The 21,352-nt window shown below is 36.4% G+C and overlaps 1 protein-coding gene across 1 annotated transcript; it reads left to right on the top strand.

Moving 5' to 3' along the window:
• The first annotated feature begins 774 nt into the window (after window positions 1–774).
• On the top strand, window positions 775–17,255 carry gch1 (GTP cyclohydrolase 1). The gene is made up of 6 exons (XM_058077027.2): window positions 775–1,221; window positions 7,998–8,107; window positions 12,630–12,685; window positions 14,807–14,838; window positions 14,932–15,016; window positions 16,183–17,255. The coding sequence occupies exons 1-6, from the start codon at window positions 834–836 to the stop codon at window positions 16,307–16,309; spliced, it is 798 nt and encodes a 265-aa protein (XP_057933010.2). The 5' UTR covers window positions 775–833; the 3' UTR covers window positions 16,310–17,255.
• The last annotated feature ends 4,097 nt before the right edge of the window (window positions 17,256–21,352 follow it).

The raw sequence follows: 21,352 nt of genomic DNA, 5'->3' as shown, positions 1-21,352 counted from the left end.
TTTTTTATATTTGTGATGTTTTTTTTTGTCATTTTTAAACTATTTCAACTTCCTTTTTATAAATTTGGATTTTTTTTATTTCCATTACAGTTTGAGCTCATTCATTTTCCGCAACCTAATTTTCCAAAAATTACAACCCTGTTTTGTTTCATTAATATTTCATTTGATGCTACTAAAATGTTATTTTTTAACAACTTTTTGTTGTTAGATGACAACTTTTTTCACTCAATATTTTGACTTTATTCTTGTCAAATTAATACAATTTTTTAAATTTTTGCTGTTTTATTTTTAGTTTTCTTTAATTATATGGTGGTAAAAAAAATAAACAAAAAAAATCGCTGAACAACTCAGCAGAACTTTAATTTTAAAAGTTTAAAATTTAAATTTTTTATTTTTTAATTTTAAAACTTTTTTGTATACAGTAAAGGCTTGTGTAGTAGTATTTTTAGAAAGTGATGGGTGTTTTATACAAAGTTACTTTGAATTAAATCGTATGCAAGATTATTTAATCACACCCTTACTAATAGTTTCTTCATTTCTTGCGTTCCTATATGTGTAATAATAATAATAATAATAATAATAATGTAATAGTAACGTTAATAGTTTGTATATAGCTCTTTGGATATTATAACACAGTGGAAAGGCTCCTCCAGCTGTTCTGTGTCCCTATAGGCTTACAAAGGCTCGCGACCCCGCCCACTGGGAGCCTACCAGCCAATCACAACTCCCCGTGGAGTAAATCCGCAAGTATAAATGGCCGCCGCGCTGACACATCTGCTTCAATCAAAGTCCGAACCGGTTCGAATCCACAAGTTAGCAACGCAAAGAAAAAAATGGAACACTCGAAACAAGCACAGTACACTTCCAACGAACACTCAAAGCCGGCTCAGTACACTTCCAGCGACAGGAAAGACACCGCGGACACCGGCTCCGCCTTCAACGGACACTTTGACGGGATGGTGATAAGACCACCTGCTGCTTCCCTGACTCCGGCCGCCGAGTCCGCGTCCAACCGGTCGTCGGTGATGGAGAGCTGGAAGGAGGAGCGAACCAGGAGCGTGGAGGACAACGAGATGAGTCTGCCCTCCCTGGCCGCCGCCTTCACCACCATCCTCAGGGGGCTCGGGGAGGACCCGCAGCGGCAGGGACTCGTCAAAACTCCCTGGAGAGCAGCGACCGCCATGCAGTTCTTCACCAAGGGCTACCAGGAGACTATCATCGGTGAGTTTCAAATCCTCCAGAACCTTACTTAGAAGCATCTGAGCGGGTTTTTTTTACGGCAGTGTCGAAAATAGTAACAATATCTATATTTTTTTTTCATAAAAACGTACCTAGTTAATGTTTACAATAGCGATATAAACACTGAAATGCCTTGTAGCAACTTTGCTAGGTCAGGGGTGTCCAAAGTATCACTTGTATTTATTTCATTTAACAAGAATAAAGTCCAAAAAATTCTGAAAAAAAGTTGTCATTATACGAAAATATTGTCAGAATATTTTGAGTAAAAAATAACTTCATTTTAGTGGCATAAAATTGAAATATTAAAGAAACATTTAAGTGTAAGATATGCTAACAATGTTAATGTTACAATATGAGGGACAAACAAAACAACAAATAAAGTTGTCATTTTTGAATAGTTAGGTTACGCGGAAAGTTTCCCATATTATGGGAATAAAGTAACTATTACCAAAACAATTACACAGGTTATTTAAAAATAAAGTTTACATATTTTTATTTTTATTTTTATCCATGTTCATATATATTCATTCATAAATAAAGCTGTTTTGTGGTTAAAAGAAATGAACTAAAATACAAATATAAGGAATTCAAGGGACCCATTCAAAGACATCAGTATTCTAGACTGCTCACTAGGTGTTGGTAATGCTACTGTAATGTTAATCTTATGGACAATTTGGAGTCGCTAATTAACCTAGCATGTTTTTGAATTGTGGGAGGAAACCGGAGTACCCGGAGAAATAAAAAAAAAAAAGTATCATTATACAAAATTTTTCTCTGTCAATAGGCGTTTTTTCCTGTTATATTTGCTTAAATAATAATCTGCAATATTCTTAATGCTTCATATTTCATTTTTAATTTACTAACAAGGTCTCATAGTGTATATACTGGTCATATATTTCATTCATTAATTTTCGCGGGGGTGCTGGAGCCTATCCTAGCTGTCTTCGTGCGAGAGGCGGGGTACACCCTGGACTGGTCGCAAGCCAGCCAATCACAGGGCACATATAGACAAACAACCATTCACACTCACATTCATACCAATGGACAATTTGGAGTCGCTAATTAACCTAGCATGTTTTTTTTGGAATGTGGGAGGAAACCGGAGTACCCGGAGAAAACCCACGCATGCACGGGGAGAACATGCAAACTCCACACAGAGATGGCCGAGGGTGGAATTGAACCCTGGTCTCCTAGCTGTGAGGCCTGCGTGCTAACCACTCCACAGGAGGACCATTGATCAAATTTACTTAAGATTTGTCAGATCAAAATACAAAACTTCTTCACCCTGGACTGGTGGCCAGCCAATCACAGGGCACATATAGACAAACAACCATTCACACTCACATTCATACCTATGGACAATTTGGAGTCGCTAATTAACCTAGCATGTTTTTTTTGGAATGTGGGAGGAAACCGGAGTACCCGGAGAAAACCCACGCATGCACGGGGAGAACATGCAAACTCCACACAGAGATGGCAGAGAGTGGAATCGAACTCTGGTCTCTTAGCTGTTACGTATTTACCTGCATGATATTGCCATGTGTCTTTCATTCTTTTCACGCTAATCGTTTTCCAAAAAAAAAAAAAAAAAAAGTGAATGGGTGTGTCCAGGCTTCTCTTCAAAGCTGCAATTCTTCCAAGAAAGATTTACATCCTGCAGTTAGCTTTCAGGAGTCAAACATGTTTAAAGCAGTTTCAGCACCTGGACCCGCTTCTCCACACTTGGCGGTATTAGGGCCATGATGGTGATTCCCAAGCAATACGTTCATTGGGGGTCAGTTGTGGGCGGTGCTGGAGCCTATACCAGCTGTCTTCGGGCGAGAGGCGGGGTACACCCTGGACTGGTGGCCAGCCAATCACAGGGCACATATAGACAAACAACCATTCACACTCACATTCATACCTATGGACAATTTGGAGTGGCTAATTAACCTAGCATGTTTTTTTTTGGAATGTGGGAGGAAACCGGAGTACCCGGAGATAATATCCTATATTATAAATATTATTGTTGTAAAATTGCAACTTTTTTTCTGTTAATATTTTGACTTTATTCTAGTCCAATTGCAGCTGTTTTTTCATTTCTGTTGTTTTTTAAAAAATGTATTATTAACTATTTCAGTTTTATTTTATTTTTGGATTGACATTACTTTATTCCCATAATATTTTGATTTTATTCCCGTAACATTATAATTTTTTCTGCAACCTAATTTTCCCAAAATAAAACTTTATTCATTGTTTTGTTTGTTTCTCATAATATTACGGGTGAGAGGCGGGGTACACCCCCCCGAACTGGTGGCCTGCCAATCACAGGGCACATATAAGACAAACAACCATTCACACTCACATTCATACCTATGGACAATTTGGAGTCGCTAATTAACCTAGCATGTTTTTTTTTTTTTGGAATGTGGGAGGAAACCGGAGTACCCGGAGAAACGGGGAGAACATGCAAACTCCACACAGAGATGGCCGAGGGTGGAATTGAACTTGGGTCTCTTAGCTGTGAGACCTGTGTGCTAACCACTTTAACACCGCGCAGCCCATGATTCATTCATTAATTCATTTTCTACCACTTATCCTCACGAGGGTCGTTTATTTTTTTTTTCTGTTTTTGGAAAAAAAGCATTCACCCAACATTGGTAAACATTGGCTTGAATTGTATATATGGATGTTACCCAGCATACCATGCGGGTGATACATCATCTAAAATAATATTATTTTGCATTTATATTTGTTTGTAAGCCTTTGTCAATGTAGTTACATTGTGAAAAAATGTGTTTTTTTTTTGGTAAGGTGGCAAATACTACTGTAATACTGCATATACGTACCTATGCTTGGTTGCGTGTGGTGAGCTTTTTCTGATGTAAAAAAAAAAAAAGTGCTTGTGAAATACTGTTCCTCCTGAATCGACGGGGTACCCCGTGCTTTCTGCTGATTGGCTGCAGCAAGAGCCTCCCCTCAGAATTATTGGAAAGCTGAGAACGCCGTAACTGTTTAATCAGTGTGTTCACGTGTGTGCGTGTGCGTAGCGGTCATGGGTTCAGCTTTGATCACAACAAGGACCCCAAATCCTCTTGCTGACCGACACATGACTAACACAAAAGTATTTTTTGTTTAGTACTTTCAGCTTAATACTAACACCTTGATCAAAACCGGGTGTAAAACTATTAAAAATAAGTTAGTAAGTGCATTGTGCTTATTTCCCAAAGAGGATTGATTAATTGTACTTTTTCCTTTGTCTACATGATTAAAAATGCCGGCAGTAACAAACAATGTGAGCGTGATAGCTCGGGTAACAGTCGAGGGTTGTTCTTGTTGTAATTCCACTGGTATCGAACCTTGCTTAGCACTATTAATCCGTTCCAGAAGGTCCGACTTTAATCGACTATAACAGAATCCATTATTCCAATTCATGTGTTGCATATGTTCAAATGTTAACCCAAAACACGTCCATGCAGAAAATAATTCAAAATGCATATGAATGATGACTGAAAGGGATACATCATGCTTGCTGAAGACACATAAGTCAGTGGTGAGAAGTGATTTTACAATAATAATGAATAAAAAAAATACAACAATAAAAAAGATATAATAAAGAATAAAAAAAATAATAAAAGAATAATTTTTTTTAATATTGTTAGAATATTATAAAAAATAATTTAATTTTCAGAGCATAAAGGAAAATATTTTTAGATTTTTTTTAGATTTCAGAAAAATATATAATGTTACAAGAAAATATTATTGTACTTCCACTCAAGTCCATTCATTTCATGCGGTTGTAATTCACTCTCTTTCCGTTAGAGGTCACTATTGCTACAAATCCCCGAGCTTCTTCTTTGGTGATTGGATTTTGCGTGACAGCGCCATCTAGCAGCCTCCCAGTGTAACCAGCAAGGCAATTTAGTCCATTTTGAGAGCAGTACTGCAACTATTGTCGGGCTGGATTTGACATGAACGTAGCTGAAGCCCAGTGTTATGCTAGCATTAGCGATTTAGCATCAAACTAGCTCGGGAAAGGTTTTCAACATCTAGATAAAACATACGTACATTATAGCGAAAATTACAAAAAAACCCAAAACTTAAACTATATTAGGAAAGCAGGAAGTGAACAAATGTAACAGTTAGTGATAGTAAAAGTACCAGATGGAGGGGTAGGATTTAATACGCTTTGCTTCTTCCTACTCCTTTTTGGAGATGTGGAACTGGGAACTGATTATGTGATGCGTTCAATTGTAATCTGATTGCATGTTCAAATGAAATTAAACCATTAGCATTAGCATTTGGCATTTTATCCGCTCTGCAAACAAACCCAGAGTCCACTTAGACAACAAGCACCAGCAGTCATCAGTCAGGCTTGACATTAGCGAGGGTATACCCTGGTGCTAACCACATGTAACGAGCAGCCACACCTTCTGTTTCTCCAAACACAATTACCACTTTATTACCGTGTCAGCCCGGTAGCTTAGCTTCGTCTGTGCTAACTTTTTCCAGCGATACTGGAAAGTGAATGGATGTAAGTTCAGGCCAGCGCACAGGCTTCACAGCTAGGAGACCCCGAGTTCGATTCCACTCTCGGGTCATCTCTGTGTGCAGTTTGCATGTTCTCCCCGTGCATGCGTGGGTTTTCTCCGGCTTCCTTCCAACATTCCAAAAACATGCTAGGTTAATCGGCGACTCCAAATTGTCCATAGGTATGAATGTGAGTGTGAATGGTTGTTTGTCTATATGTGCCCTGTGATTGGCTGGCGACCAGTCCAAGGTGTACACCCCCCCCCCACCCCCCACAGTCGTCCCTCTACATTGGCTATGACGAACATTGCATGACATGAGATCGAGTGCCAAAAGGTTGTCCTCTCATTTAGTGTGGAAGTGGTAATTTTTTTGAGGATAAACAGTAGAAAATGAATGAATGAATGATGCTGAGACAAACAACCATTCACACTCACATTCATACCTATGGACAATTTGGAGTCGCTAATTAACCTAGCATGTTTTTGGAATGTGGGAGGAAACTGGAGTACCCGGAGAAAACTAAATTGATGACTAAATTGAAGGCTGTACGGTGGACAAGTGGTTACTGCGTAGGAGACCCGAGTTTGACCCCCCGCCCCCCCGCGAATGAATGAATGATTGAATGAATGAATGATGCTGAGAGTGCAGATTCAGGAAGAAGTCTTGTATTTTGATCTGACAAATCTTAAGTCAATTTGATCAATGGTCCTCCTGCCTTATAGACAAACATGACTAAATTGAGGGCTGCACGGCGGACGAGTGGTTGTCGCGCAGACCTCACAGCTAGGAGACCAGGGTTCAATTCCACCCTCGGCCATCTCTGTGTGGAGTTTGCATGTTCTCCCCGTGCATGCGTGGGTTTTCCTCCCACATTCCAAAAACATGCTAGGTTAATTAGCGACTCCAAATTGTCCATAGGTATGAATGTGAGTGTGAATGGTTGTTTGTCTATATGTGATGGGCTAGCCACCAGTCCAGGGTCTACCCCGCCTCTCGCCCAAGGACTGCTGGGATAGGCTCCAGCACCCCCATGACCCTTGTGATGAAAAAGCGGTAGAAAATGAATGAATGAATGAAGCCATTTAAGGGCTGCATGGTGGTCAAGTGGTTAGCACGCAGGTGCTACAGTTCAATTCCACTCTCGGCGTGGGTTTTCTCCGGGTACTCCGGTTTCCTCCCACATTCCAAAAACATGCTAGGTTAATTAGCGACTCCAAATTGTCCATAGGTATGAATGTGAGTGTGAATGGTTGTTTGTCTATATGTGCCCTGTGATTGGCTGGCGACCAGTCCAGGGTGTACCCCGCCTCTCGCCCCGAACAGACAGCTGGGATGAATTTCAGCTTCAACATTTCACTTTTTTCCCTTTATTGAATTTCTTGTGTGCTTTTGTTTTTTTCATTTTCCATTTTTATTTTCAAATTAGAAAACAATCCAAAAATTCCAAAAAATTATAACATAGTTTGTTTTCGTCAGAATATTACATCCTTAATTCTTCTAAAATTACTTTTTTTCATTAGATAACAATGTTTTTTTCTGTAATTTTTTCACTTAATTCTTCCGAAATTACTGCTGGTTTTTGTGGCTTTTTTTGGGTTTCACTTTGGACACCCTTGTTTTAGTGTTTATGCAAAAGAGAAGATAACGTCCATTCATACAAAAGAATAAATAAGAAAGTGCAGAGAATCGCAGCTTTTATGCGCATTTTAGATGGAAAAACCAAACAAACAATACCCCCCCTACCCCCACCCCCACCACCATGAACAAGCTTTTAATGTGCCACCACGCCTCTATCATTTTCTAGCTGGCTGCGTGTTTACTTCCAGTCCCGTCAGCAACAAGTGACGATGACCTTGTCTCCCGCTTTGTGTGTGTGTTTTTTTTTCCACCGCCTCTAACTGATTGTCAGTCAGGAAATTAAAAACTGCCAAGGTATGGCTGAGAGGTGTCTGCGCCATCACCAAACACATAAAGCGCTTTATTGAATGAGCAAAAAAAAAAAAAAAGCAATAAAGAGCAGCAGCAGTGCATGGAAACAACACTACTGTCATTAGAGAGAATTAAAGAATCTGAAGATAACAAAAGCGGTAAAGGTGGAGGGCGACCCGGAGGAAAGAAACAATGCCGGGAGATTCCGGTGAGCATCAAACCTTAAGACCTCCCAACCATGAAAAGAAACCTTTTTTTTAATATATGAAATATACCTTTTAGCTACTTCACTGACTTACGTTGCTTTTCCCACGCAGACGTGCTCAACGATGCCATCTTCGACGAGGACCACGACGAGATGGTGATTGTCAAAGACATCGACGTCTTCTCCATGTGCGAACATCACCTGGTGCCCATCATTGGCAGGGTAAGAAAAACACGCTCGATTCCACGGTGATTAGGACTTGGGGAAAAGCAGCAAATAGGATGATTGCTTCCTGTTTGGGTTCAGGGAAAAAAAAATAATGTAAAGCCGCTTAAGTCGATTCCATCGCATCAAGTCCGAGTCCACTTTGTTGTTCTGCCTAAAAAATACCCGTTTAAGCGTGAATTTTATTTTTCTTAAGACACACCATTGAAAGGTGCACACTGTCACTTCCTGTTCAGTGCAAAGTAAGCTTCAAAATGAAAGCATGTCAATATAGGTTATTTAGATTTAATTTATTTATATTTGATTTTTATTTATATTTAATTTTATAATTTATATTTAATTTATATTTTTTATATTTATATATTTTTTAATATTTTTTATATTTATATTTTTATATTTTTATATTTGAGGGGATTTACACTATTTACAGTGGAACCTCAGTATATATATATATATATATGTGTGTATATGTATGTATGTATGTATATATATGTATGTATATATATATTTATATGTATTTATATTTGTTTTATGCATATAAAAAATATAATTCTAAAACTATAAAAAGGTGTTTTGTGTTAAGCCGTCGACATAACGTTGCTGATTTGCAGTTCTTTGGTCGCTAGCTAATAGAATGCTAACATGGAGGGATGTTTTCCATCCATATGTATTTTTGAAATATTAAAAAATACATAATATTTTAAAATAATTAAAATATAATAATTTATAATAATTACAATTATTTTAAAATATTAAAAATACATATGGATTCAGGCAGCAACACACATGCCATATCAGACGCTAACCGGGGAATGACAATTTTTTTTCAACTTTAACCAAAAAAAAAATGCTAACTGAGGTTCCACTGTAAATAGTGTAAATCCCCTCGAATAATTATATAAATATATAAATAAAATTTAAATATAAATGAAAAATTAAATATAAATAAAAAATAAATATAAATATAAATAAAAATTTAATATAAATAAATTAAATATACATAATAAATTAAATATATAATTAATATATAATGTCTCTCGTGTACCACTGATGTAAACATCAACTTATAAAAACGGAACATAAATGCCCCTCAATGGAAACATAGAACTCAGTCACAAGTAAAACCGTGAAACATCAGAGCTCATGAACGCCGCCATGTCACATGCTAGCGTGACGTCAACATCCAGTCGCCGCTTCCCCCGATTAGTCGTTATCTGCTTTTAAAGCAGGCACCATGAGAAACAATTCGATTTGCTGAAATCCGCTTTACCTTTGGCTTCCTACGGCCTTCTTTTAAACCTGATTGGTTGTTCCCCTTCTTTTATGTGTATCAGGCATCACTTATCCCACCATCTTGCCTGCAGGTGCATGTCGGCTAAGACAATAGATGATGGGCGTTTGATTTCTCCACTGGCGTAAATGGCTGGTAAATGGCCTGTGATGACAGCGGTGAATCACACACCGAGCACATGTCCTGTGTGTGTGTGTGTGTGTGTGTGTGTGTGTGAGACAGCGATCAGGTGGTTCTATCCAAAAGCTTATGACTGTGAGCCGCGTCGCCTCTTATCCGGCACCTGTCCTCGGTGACTCATTACAGGAAGTGACACACATCCTCATCATGTCGTCATCGCAGTTGTTTGAGAAGGCGTTGATGTAAAACCACATTATTCTGTCGTTCATGATGATGACGGACGAGCTGGAGCAGGGGTCTCAAACTCAATTTACCACTGGAGCTAGGGTCTGGGCAACTGCAGGGTCTTGAGACACATGCTAACTCGCAAACTAGAGAGCTAGCCACCTAAACGGTAGCCTTCAAGTTATTTCCTTTCAACTTAAATAGCCAAAAACTTACCACTTCCACACGGATAGGGAGGATAGCTATTAACAGTTATTTAACCTTTAACATGAACATGAATCAAACGTAATAATTTTTTTCTGGGTACATGATACCATACAGCATCCATACCAAACTTTAACTAACATTAAACTTTCATATCAAGGCGGGGGCCTCAAACTAGTGTCCTGCGGGCCACATTTGGCCCGCGGGCCGCGTGTTTGAGACCCCTGCCGTACAGCATCCATATCAAACTTGCGCGGGCCGCACTAACATTAAACTTTCATATCAAGGCGGGGGCCTCAAACTAGTTTCCTGCGGGCCACATTTGGCCCGCGGGCCGCGTGTCAACCCTCCCATGACCTTGTCGAAGCATCCTTGGTCAAAGTTACTGAACTTTACATGTTGAAGCATCTTTGGGACTCCAAATTCTGAAGGTTTTGAGGCTGTCGCTTGGCAACTCAAAATTTCAACTCCCTACACAGGTGTTCTTCTGGATTAAGATCCGGACTCTGGCTAGGCCACTCCAGGATCTTCACTCATTCAATACGGAAGACGTATTTGTACAACTTTTACGTTTTTTTTTCGTCCACCCTCTCATGACCTTGTCGACCTTGTTTGGGACTCAAAATTCTGAAGGTTTTGAGGCTGTCGCTTGGCAACTCAAAATTTCAGCTCCCTACACAGATGTTCTTCGGGATTAAGATCCGGACTCTGGCTAGGCCACTCCAGGATCTTAACTCATTCAATACTGAAGACGTATTTATACGTTTTTATAAACCTCAATACCCGATCCCAAATACTACGTATTTATACATCTTTTACGTTTTTTTCGGCCACCGTCCCATGACCTTGTCGAAGCATCCTTGGTCAAAGTTACTGAACTTGTAACTAAGTATCTTTGGGACTCCAAATTCTGAAGGTTTTGAGGCTGTCGCTTGGCAACTCAAAGTTTCAGCTGGCTAGGCCACTCCAGGATCTTAACGTGTTTTTAAAAAAAACAAAACCATAATGAGCCATTCCGTTGTTTTGGGTCATTGTCAATGTTCTGGCTGAGGCCAGGAAGTTCTCGTCTCACCAGGAAGTGTGCGGAAGTTTCCCCCTCCATGTTTGACAATCCGGATGGTGTTCTCGAGAATTTCAGTTATTCAGTACCGTAAAAACGCCGGATCAAAGAGCAATTTCCCTCGGTGTGTACGTTGCAAATAGGAGACACGGTCAGCCTTGGCGGATGTTTGATGCCACTCTATCAGTCTGCTGCAGAGAGGAGAGCGGAGGCCAGAAAAGGAGAAAGAAGGAGGAATCCTTGCAAGCTTCCTTCCGCTGCCCTTTCTCTCATCTCGTCACCAAATTGCGTCTGACATTTGGGTGGAGCGTGTGTGTTTGTGTTTGTGTGTATGTGTGTGTGTGTGTGTGTATATGTGTGTGTGTGTGTGTGTCAGAATTAGAGCCTGGAGCCATCCACAGCAGTGATTCTCCAGCTGATGATGTTCCTCAGTCAGACCCTTCCTTGTTTGCCTTTTTTATCCTTGTGCCTTCTTTATGGACATACTAGATGCAGTAAACATACTACTATATGACTACAGTAGTACTACTAAACCAAACCAGAAATCCATATATATATGTATATATATTGAAATCCAATGAATGTACTTCAATTGGATATCTTATAGCATTACAAAAAAATCCACTTTAATTCTACTAATATTCAGAACATTATGATTTGAACAGGTTTCGGCAACAAACAAACATACTATAATACTCACTCATAATATTATGACATGACTCTCGTAATATTTTGAACTTTGTGGCAGCAGAATTTTTCAAAAATTACAAATTTATTCTTAGTTTTGTTTCTTTCATTACGACATTTAAAAAATAAGTACTTTTTTTTCCGAGACTATTTCTACTTGATGCTACTAAAATAATATCCATAGTATCAAGATTTTATGATTGTAATATATACATTTTTTTCAAACCTAATGTTCCAAAAATTCCAACTTTTTTCTCATAATATTGCAACTTTCAAAAATGACATATTTTTAAAAAACTATTTCTACTTGTGATTTTTTTTTTCATCATGATATGACTTTATTCGATTATAATGCTCGATTGATCGTAAAACAAGTGTCAGATTAATCGACTAAGAATATACTTGTTAGTCGTTTTCCTCCCACATTCCAAAAACATGCTAGGTTAATTAGCCACTCCAAATTGTCCATAGGTATGAATGTGAGTGTGAATGGTTGTTTGTCTATATGTGCCCTGTGATTGGCTGGCTCGCCCGAAGACAGCTAGGATAGGCTCCAGCACCCCCCGCGACCCTCATGAGGATACGCGTTAGAAAATGAATGAATGAATGTTGCAAAACCACTGACTGTTTTGGTTTGTCTGGGGCTAAACCAACTACTCGATTAATCGTAAAACAAGCGTCAGATTAATCGACTAAGAATATAATTGTTAGTCGTTTTCCTCCCACATTCCAAAAACATGCTAGGTTAATTAGCCACTCCAAATTGTCCATAGGTATGAATGTGAGTGTGAATGGTTGTTTGTCTATATGTGCCCTGTGATTGGCTGGCTCGCTCGAAGAGGTTAATTAGGTTAATTAGCGACTCCAAACTGTCCATAGGTATGAATGTGGTTTCCACCGACTCTAAATGATCTTGTCACCACTCCACGCAGGTTCACATCGGTTACCTCCCCAACAAGCGGGTCCTGGGCCTCAGCAAGCTGGCCAGGTGAGGACGGGATGTTTGTGTGTATCGTTTGTGAGTGCGGCAGTGTTTAATTGATCATGTTCAACATGTGTGTGTGTGTGTGTGTGTGTGTGTGTGGGTTTAAGACGATTATAAGAATGTGTAGAATCTGATCCCACTGACCCCAATACCTTAGCACACTGAGGTATTAGCGCACTAAAACCACTTACTAAACCAGTACTACACACACAGTAAGCGTCTACTACTCTCGTTATTTTTATTATGTATCTATGTACGTAATTAAATACAATTTATATAGTATTTTGCTTCATTTTGGAAGCATGCACGGTAGAAACCCAAACCTAACCTCCAAAAATTCCAACTTTATTCTTTCGTTTTTTTCGTTTTTTTTTCCCTCATAATATTGCGACTTTCAATTTTTTTTTAAACTATTTCTACTTGTGATTTTTTTTTATCATGATATTATGAATTTATTCTCGTAATGCTATTACTTTTTTCAATCAAATTTTTTTTTCAAAAAATGCAACAAAAAAATCATAATTATTTATTTCTCTTAATATTACGACATTTTAAAAAATAAGGCTTTTTTTCTTTATTATTTTTACTTGATGCTGCTAAAATAATATACATAGTATCAGGATTTTATGATTGTAATATATATATTTTTTTCAAACCTAACCTCCAAATATTCCAACTTTATTCTTTCGTTTTTTTTCGTTTTTTTTCCTTATAATATTGCGACTTTCAAAAATTTTTCTTTACTATTTCTACTTGTGAAATATTTTTTTCATCATGATATTATGACTTTATTCTCGTAATGCTATTACTTTTTTCAATCAAATTTTTTTTTCAAAAAATGCAACAAAAAAAATTCATAATTATTTGTTTCTCTTAATATTACGACATTTAAAAAAAATAAGGCTTTTTTTTCTTTATTATTTTTACTTGATGCTGCTAAAATAATATACATAGTATCAGGATTTTATGATTGTAATATATATATTTTTTTCAAACCTAACATTTGAAAAATTCCAATTTTATTCTTCGTTTTTTTTCTGCATAATATTCAGTCTTTTCATATTCATATCTTTTTGATTACTGTTTGTACTTGTGAAATATATTTTTTCATCATTATATTATGATTTTATTCTCGTGTCTTTTAACAGCCATGCACTTCACCCTGTGACATTTGTCAGAAGGTCTTAAATGTCCAAAGTGGTTTGCTCACGGTGAAGGTCAGCAGGTTAAAGGTTAAACCGGGTTAGGCGTAACCGGGATCTTCTAGAAAAAAATGGTACATATTTATATTTCATATTTCTCTTGTTATTATCTTAAAGTGAAAGTGTGTCATAGGGAGGGTCCATTATTACAACAGGGGTGTGCAAGTCTTACTGCCTTAATGTGCTGAATCATCCTATGTCGATATAATACTTTCTGAAATTTTCAAAAATACCATATTTAAAAAAAAAACTATTTCTACTTGTGAAATATTTTTTTCATCATGATATTATGACTTTATTCTCGTAATGCTATAACTTTTTTCAATCTCTTTTCCCAAAAATTGCAAAAAAAAATAATATTTTTCCATTTTAATAATATAAATAAATGCTACTAAAATAATATCCATAGTATAAAGATTTTATGATTGTAATATATAATTTTTTTTCAAACCTAACGTTCCAAAAATTCCAACTTTGTTATTTTTTTCTCATAATATTGCAACTTTCAAAAATGCCATATTTTTAAAAAACTATTTCTACTTGTGAAATATTTTTTTAATCATGATATTATGACTTTATTCTCGTAATGCTATAACTTTTTTCAATCTCTTTTTTCCAAAAATTGCAAAAAAAAATATGTTTCAATTTTAATAATATACATTTAAATGTTACTACTTGACAAAAATTATGTATTTTTCCTTGGCTGTACAGCTCAGAAAAACTTAAATAAAACTTAAATAAATCAAAACTTAAACCTAAAATTCGGACTTTTTTCAGGTGAAAATGTAGCTTTTGTCTTGTTGTTATGACTTTATTAAACAAAATAACCTTAGCTAGCTAAATTATTTTAGCTAGCTAAGGTTATTTTTAACTGGAGGACCCCCTGTACCCTGATAAACGTAACACTTTCTTCTCTTCTCAGGATCGTAGAGATCTACAGCCGCAGACTACAAGGTATTACTGCATTCGCAGTAGTAGTACTATCCCTTGGCGAAGCAGCTGCAGTATTTATTCACGTTATTTTTTTTTTCATTATTTTCTTCCCAGTTCAGGAGAGGTTGACCAAGCAAATCGCCGTGGCCATCACAGAAGCGCTGCAGCCAACTGGAGTCGGCGTCGTCATGGAAGCAACGTACGTCCGCGTCGCCATAAGTTCAGTAGACAGTAGGCATCAACTGCGGTGCGTTCAAGGACCGCCGAACAATGCGTGAAATCTCAACGCATGACAAAAAAACATTATCGGTGAAGCATAAGATTACCTCGGAGTTTTATTAATACAACATTACTGACGGCTGTACGGCGGTCTAGTGGTTAGTGCGCAGACCTCACAGCTAGGAGACCCGAGTTCAAATCCACCCTCTGCCATCTCTGTGTTAAAAAAATTTATTTACTGTTTCTACTTGATGCTACTAAAATAATATCCATAGTATCAGGATTTTATGATTGTAATATATATTTTTTTTTTCAAACCTAACCTCCAAAAATTCCAACTTTATTTTTTCATTTTTTTTTGTTTTTTTCCTCATAATATTGCGACTTTCAAAATTTTTTTTTTACTATTTCTACCTGTGAAATATTTTTTTCATCATGATATGATATATCAGGATTTTATGATTGTAATATTTTTTTTTTCCAAACCTAACGTTCCAAAAATTCCAACTTTATTCTGATTTTTTTTCCTCATAATATTGCAACTTTCAAAAAAATTTCTTTGCTATTTCTACTTGTGAAATATTTTTTTTCATCATGATATTATGACTTTATTCTTGTCATGCTATAACTTTTTTCAATTAAATTTTCCAAAAATTGCAAAAAAAAAAATTCATAATGTTACAACTTTACAAAAATTATGTATTTTTCCGGGTCAGCACGCTGGACAAGCGGGTATTTCTACTTGATGCTACCAAAATAATTTTATTATTGTAATTTTTTTTTTCAAACCTAACGTTCCAAAAATTCCAACTTTATTCTTTGGTTAATATTCAGCATAATATTCAGTCTTTTCATATTCACATTCATATCTTTTTTCTTTACTACTTCTACTTGTGAAACATATTTTTTCATCATTATATTATGACTTTATTCTCATAATGTTATAACTTTTTTCAATATAATTTTCCAAAAATTGCAACAACAAAAAAATTGAAAAAATTATTTATTTTTCTGAGGCTGCATGGCGGACAAGCGGCTAGCGCGCAGGCCTCACAGCTCGGAGACCCAAGTTCAATTCCACCCTCTTCCATTTTTTTTGTTTTTTTTCCAGTATGTTGACATGTCCTCTCCACTTCCTGTCCACAGTCACATGTGCATGGTGATGCGAGGCGTCCAGAAGATGAACAGCAAGACCATCACCAGCACCATGCTGGGTGTTTTTCGGGAAGATCCCAAAACCCGCGATGAGTTTCTGACGCTGATCAGGAGCTGAAGTTCCTCCTCCGGCCTGTTGCCAAGGGTTACCTCCGTTTGCACAGACCAGCCCATCTGCCGTCTGTGTATGTGTGTCTAACTGTTGCCTTTTTAAACCATAGTAGTACAGTAGATCACGAGTCAATACCCCGCCCATGAATGCCAAAAAAAACATGAATAATGGCCGCGCCCATAAAAGGCTCTAAAATGCCTATTTTTGATACTTTAAACTCACATTTATTAAAAACATTTTACAGTCAGTTTCACACATTAACAAACAATCATATACAATATTGTACCGTCATCTTTTCAAAGCATCTTCCTGCAGGAAAATGTTGAGTGAATTGACTTGCGGGTCAGCTCCTGCAGATAGCGCCATCAAGCCACTTTCGACTTAATTTACCATAAAATGCACAAATTTACGACATAAAGCAAGAGAAAACTAATCTGTGAATATGCAGGAGCACGAATGTCCCGACACAACTTTTTCACTTCCGATACGATACCGATCCGATATCAGCATGACTCGTACATATTTTTATAACTTATTTTGGAGTGTGAAAAGTTAGAAAAGATTTTATCAATTGAATTGTGAAGTGAATTGACTTGTGTGAAAGATGCTTCTGCTGAATTCGTAGCTGCGACACCCTGCAGATAGCGCCATCAAACCACTTTCTATCGAAGTAACCACAGAAAATTAATTATTTATAATCAAAAGCATAAAAAACAAGAAGGAACGAAGGAGCGTGAATATCCTAACGCAATTTTTTCACTTCCGATACGATACCGATATCGATCTGATATCAGCATGACTCGTACATATTTTTATGACTTATTTGGGAGTGTGAAAAGTTAGAGAAGACTCTTATCAATTGAATTGCGAAGTGAATTGACTTGTGTGAAAGATGCTTCTGCTGGATTCGTAGCTGCGACACCCTGCAGGTAGCGCCATCAAACCACTTACCACAGAAAACTAATCATTTATAATCAAAAGCATAAAAAAACAAGAAGGAACGAAGGAGCGTGAATATCCTAACACAACTTTTTCACTTCCGATACAATACCGATATCGATAGCGCCATCAAACCACTTTCAAATGATTTTTACCACAGAAAACAAATTATTTATAATCAAAAGCAGAAAAAAACAAGAATAAATGAAGGAGCGTGAATATCCTAACACAACTTATTCACTTCCGATACGATACTATTAATTTATTCATCCATGTGGAATGTTGAAAAAGCCCCCCCCCCAAAAAATGCATAGATGCAGCATTCTTTCCCCTGTAGATAACACCATCCACCCACTTTCTATTAGATGAATAGGGATCTACTGTACGTCCATGACTTGCATTTATTGCATTGAAGGTCATGATGTGTGTTTATGTGTGTGTGTTTTCAACTCAACAGAAGGAGTGCACTTGACTTGCTGTACACTTATTTTATATCACGTGACATTACAATATGTATTATAATATCACATGTTTAAATCGACTGGTCTCAAGAACAACCATCATCCATAAAGCTGTGGTTTACAATCAGATTTAAAATTACATTTTTTTATTTGTAAATGAAAGATTATAACACAAAGTAAAGACTTAAAATACCGTAAATGTGGTTAAAAAAAGTAACTTGTTGCTATTGACATCAAACACAAACAAGGTCTTTGTCCAGCTGATTGAAGAGATGGTGGGGAAACTCGATTCTTTGAGTCACTCACCGAAGTGAACCGGGTACTTTCAATCACGTGGGTTACCTATCACAGAGCGCATGTGCGTAAACCCGCACATGCGCACACCTCTCTTTCATGAGACGTTACTTGATTTAGTTTATTAATGTAGCTAGCGGTAGGCGGAGTGAGTACCTGTGAGTCCCACAACAGTGTGAAAATCGCGAGATTTGAACCACTCGTTCATGACTAGCACATCTCTCACGATATCACAGTCATGTGATTATCCCCAAAATGGCGGCGTGTCAGGTAAGCTAGCTTATTTCCTAATACCTATTATTATCATCCATTAAGCGTCATTTTAAACATTTTGCAATTGTAATACTTTAATTGAGTGTCAAATGTTTATAAATCCACCGTTCGTACTACATTAATTCGATTCGTTTATCGAAAACAAGGTACGAAAATATCCGACTTTTGCGAGCCCGACGAGACGTATGTGTCACAATAGCAAACATGCTAATAAGCCACTTTATATGTTTCACTGTTTAAATAATTTTTTGAGTGAATGCAGGTTCTTTTGTTTAATTCAATGCATGTTTGTGGTACTAAGCATCATAATTTTGATGTTATTTTCAAACAAATGATTACATTTTTAATGGTCGCCCAATGCAGTGTTTCCCATTCATTCGGTTATATATATTAAGTGCCTGCCACACACTTTATAATGAGACGGGTTTGTGAATGTAATTTGTCATAACCTTTAAGAAAGTGTTCAGACCCTGCCCCTTTCATACCCCTTTTCACAAAGTTACTTACTTTGGTGTTTTTAACTGACTTTTTATCGCGTTAACAACATTATTACTCTCGTATATCGTCCATTACAATGATAATCACATTCGTAATGGCCGCTTATCATGTATACCTTTAACTCCAAACCACAAAACAGACACAATTCCGTGGGAAAACACAGCAGTGGAACATATGGAAGAACACATATGCTTGAAATTATTTAGTAGTATTTGAAACAAAACATAAAAAAATGTGTTTTATGTGTTCCATTTGTAACTCTGTAAGTAAAGTCCCCACTAATATTGCTGTTATGGGTCACCAAGTGCTGTGGCGTCCCCTGGTGGTGCTTTAGCTGAACTACAAACAAAATGATTATTATTTTTTTGAATGGAAGCGTGGTTGATCATCAATATTGTGTTTGAAATATACACTGTGATTTAAAAAAAAAGTAGTTTTCTGTCCGGACATGATTTTTTTGTGTAGAGGTGAATGTTAAGTGTGTGTATGTACTTGAATATTTTGTGTGTTTTTTTTCCCCATGTTTGTTAGTAAATGTTTACTTGTGTGGTATACTTTGTTAAAGAATCCATACTTTCTGATGTCTAATGTGGCGACTTTGTATGTTTGGATTTTTTTTGTGAGTGTGGAAAAAAAAATTGTGGCCTTGTTGAGACGGAAGATCAGTTCTATGGCTCCGTCGCCGTTGTTGTCACTTTACTGTATGTATTTTGTGTTTACTTGGACTTTTAAAATCATAGATAATAATAATAATAAATACCTGTGACAAATTATTTTCATCCCTAATGTGATCATCAACTTTGCTAAGATGTGTTGTTTGTAATTGTGTTCTCCATTGTTCGATATTTGCTCAAAAATGGCATTTATAGTTTATAATAATAATAATAGTTTTGTTTCTGGAAGTGATGTCATTGGGGGTGACACCTCTCAATGAAATTTGTAATATTTTGACTTTATTTCCATAGTATTAATCCTTTTTTTCCCTCCTCCCCCAAACAACTTATTTATTTTATTTTGTTTCTCACATTCTGACATAAAATTTGTTCTTTAATATTTCTATTCTATGCTACGAATAATACTTTTCCCTCACAGTAGTCCGATTTTTTTTCTTGTAGGATTGTGGCTTTTTCGTGAGAATTCTCTTAATATTTTGACTTTATTCCTGTAATATTTACAGCCCTCCCCCCATTTCTGCTGATATTTCATCTTCCTTGATGTAGATTTTATTGGTCATATTTTGACTTGATTTTGGTAACGTTTTCCACAATCTAAAAATTATAACTTTGCTCATTGTTTTGTTTTTTTCTCATAATATTACATTTTTTTTTTTAATTTCAATTTATTTATTTATTTCAATTTTTCAATCTAATATTTCAATTTAATGCTGCCGGATGAAGTTATTTTTTTCCCTCAATTGTATTTTTTTCCTCATTATTTTACAGCTTTTTTCTCAATATTTTGACAAATTACTGCTGATTTATTAGCTTTTGCTGCCCCCCCCCAGTTTAGACTACGACTCTTAATATTTTGACTTTATTCCTCTCACCGAAAGCAAACAAATCGTCAACTTTTTTTGTCAAACTTTTTTTTTAATCAAAATAGTCCATATTAAAATGTTGTGTTGCTGCTGGATGTTTACAGTATCCATGTGATGTGGTAAGTTTTTTTTGTGCTATTTGATGCTATTCCATCGGTGTAATAGTACCAGCCAGTACACTGATTTAAAAATTCTGCTCAAATTCTGCCTTGACTTCCAATTTCAATGCAACTAAATCGTATGAAATATGTAGTAATATCATGACACGATTATACAAATATATAATTTTAGGACGTCGCAAAGCTTCTTTAGCATTTTACAAAATCTCACACATACAAACTGCAGGACTTATAACTTTTTTTTTTTATCGATAACAAGGCATGCCAAGTCACAGCATTCTGGTACGTCTCAAATTACAGCAAGACAATAATAATAATAATAAAAAAATGCATTCATACACATTCATAAACATAGTCTGTATCCTCCACACAGAACAGGAAGGCTACAGGCGGCCGCCGCGTGATGGCGGCTGAACGGTGGCTCTTAGCGCTTTATTCCAAAATCAATGTTTCATCTCTCCGATTTATTTATTTATTATAAGTTTAAAAATTAATAATGTGAACAAGCCCCAGCCCTGCCATCACTGGTTTCCGCCTGTAAACATTTCAGTCTTTAAAGTTTATTAAAAATAAAAACACACATTTACATTAGGGGTAAATGTCTCGAGTACAAAAAAAAAAAAAAGGCACTGCCATTTTGTTATTCTAAATATGACTTTTTCAGCCTTCTGCGCAGGTTTAAAATATAAATTATTTTTCCCCTTCGTTTACTCCTTTTTCTACATTTTTTTCCATTTTTTTTTTTTATACAGGTATTTTTTTTTCTTTTCTTTATATTAAACAACAATAGTTTGTGTCAAATATATACGCAAGCCTGCAGTCAATACAGGACATCGGCTCTTCAAAATAAAAGTATATGAACTAAATAATACAGTAAAGCTGGAAAAATGTCTTACAGGGTAGATGAATTATGCTGAATTAAAAAAAA

This window comes from Doryrhamphus excisus, linkage group LG1 (assembly GCF_037039965.1).
Source record: "Doryrhamphus excisus strain RoL-2023G ecotype Guam linkage group LG1, RoL_Dexc_Guam_v1.1, whole genome shotgun sequence".
NCBI classification, from domain to species: domain Eukaryota; kingdom Metazoa; phylum Chordata; class Actinopteri; order Syngnathiformes; family Syngnathidae; genus Doryrhamphus; species Doryrhamphus excisus.
Note: the sequence above shows the minus strand (reverse complement) of the source record. Positions and strands in the feature narration are given on the sequence as shown.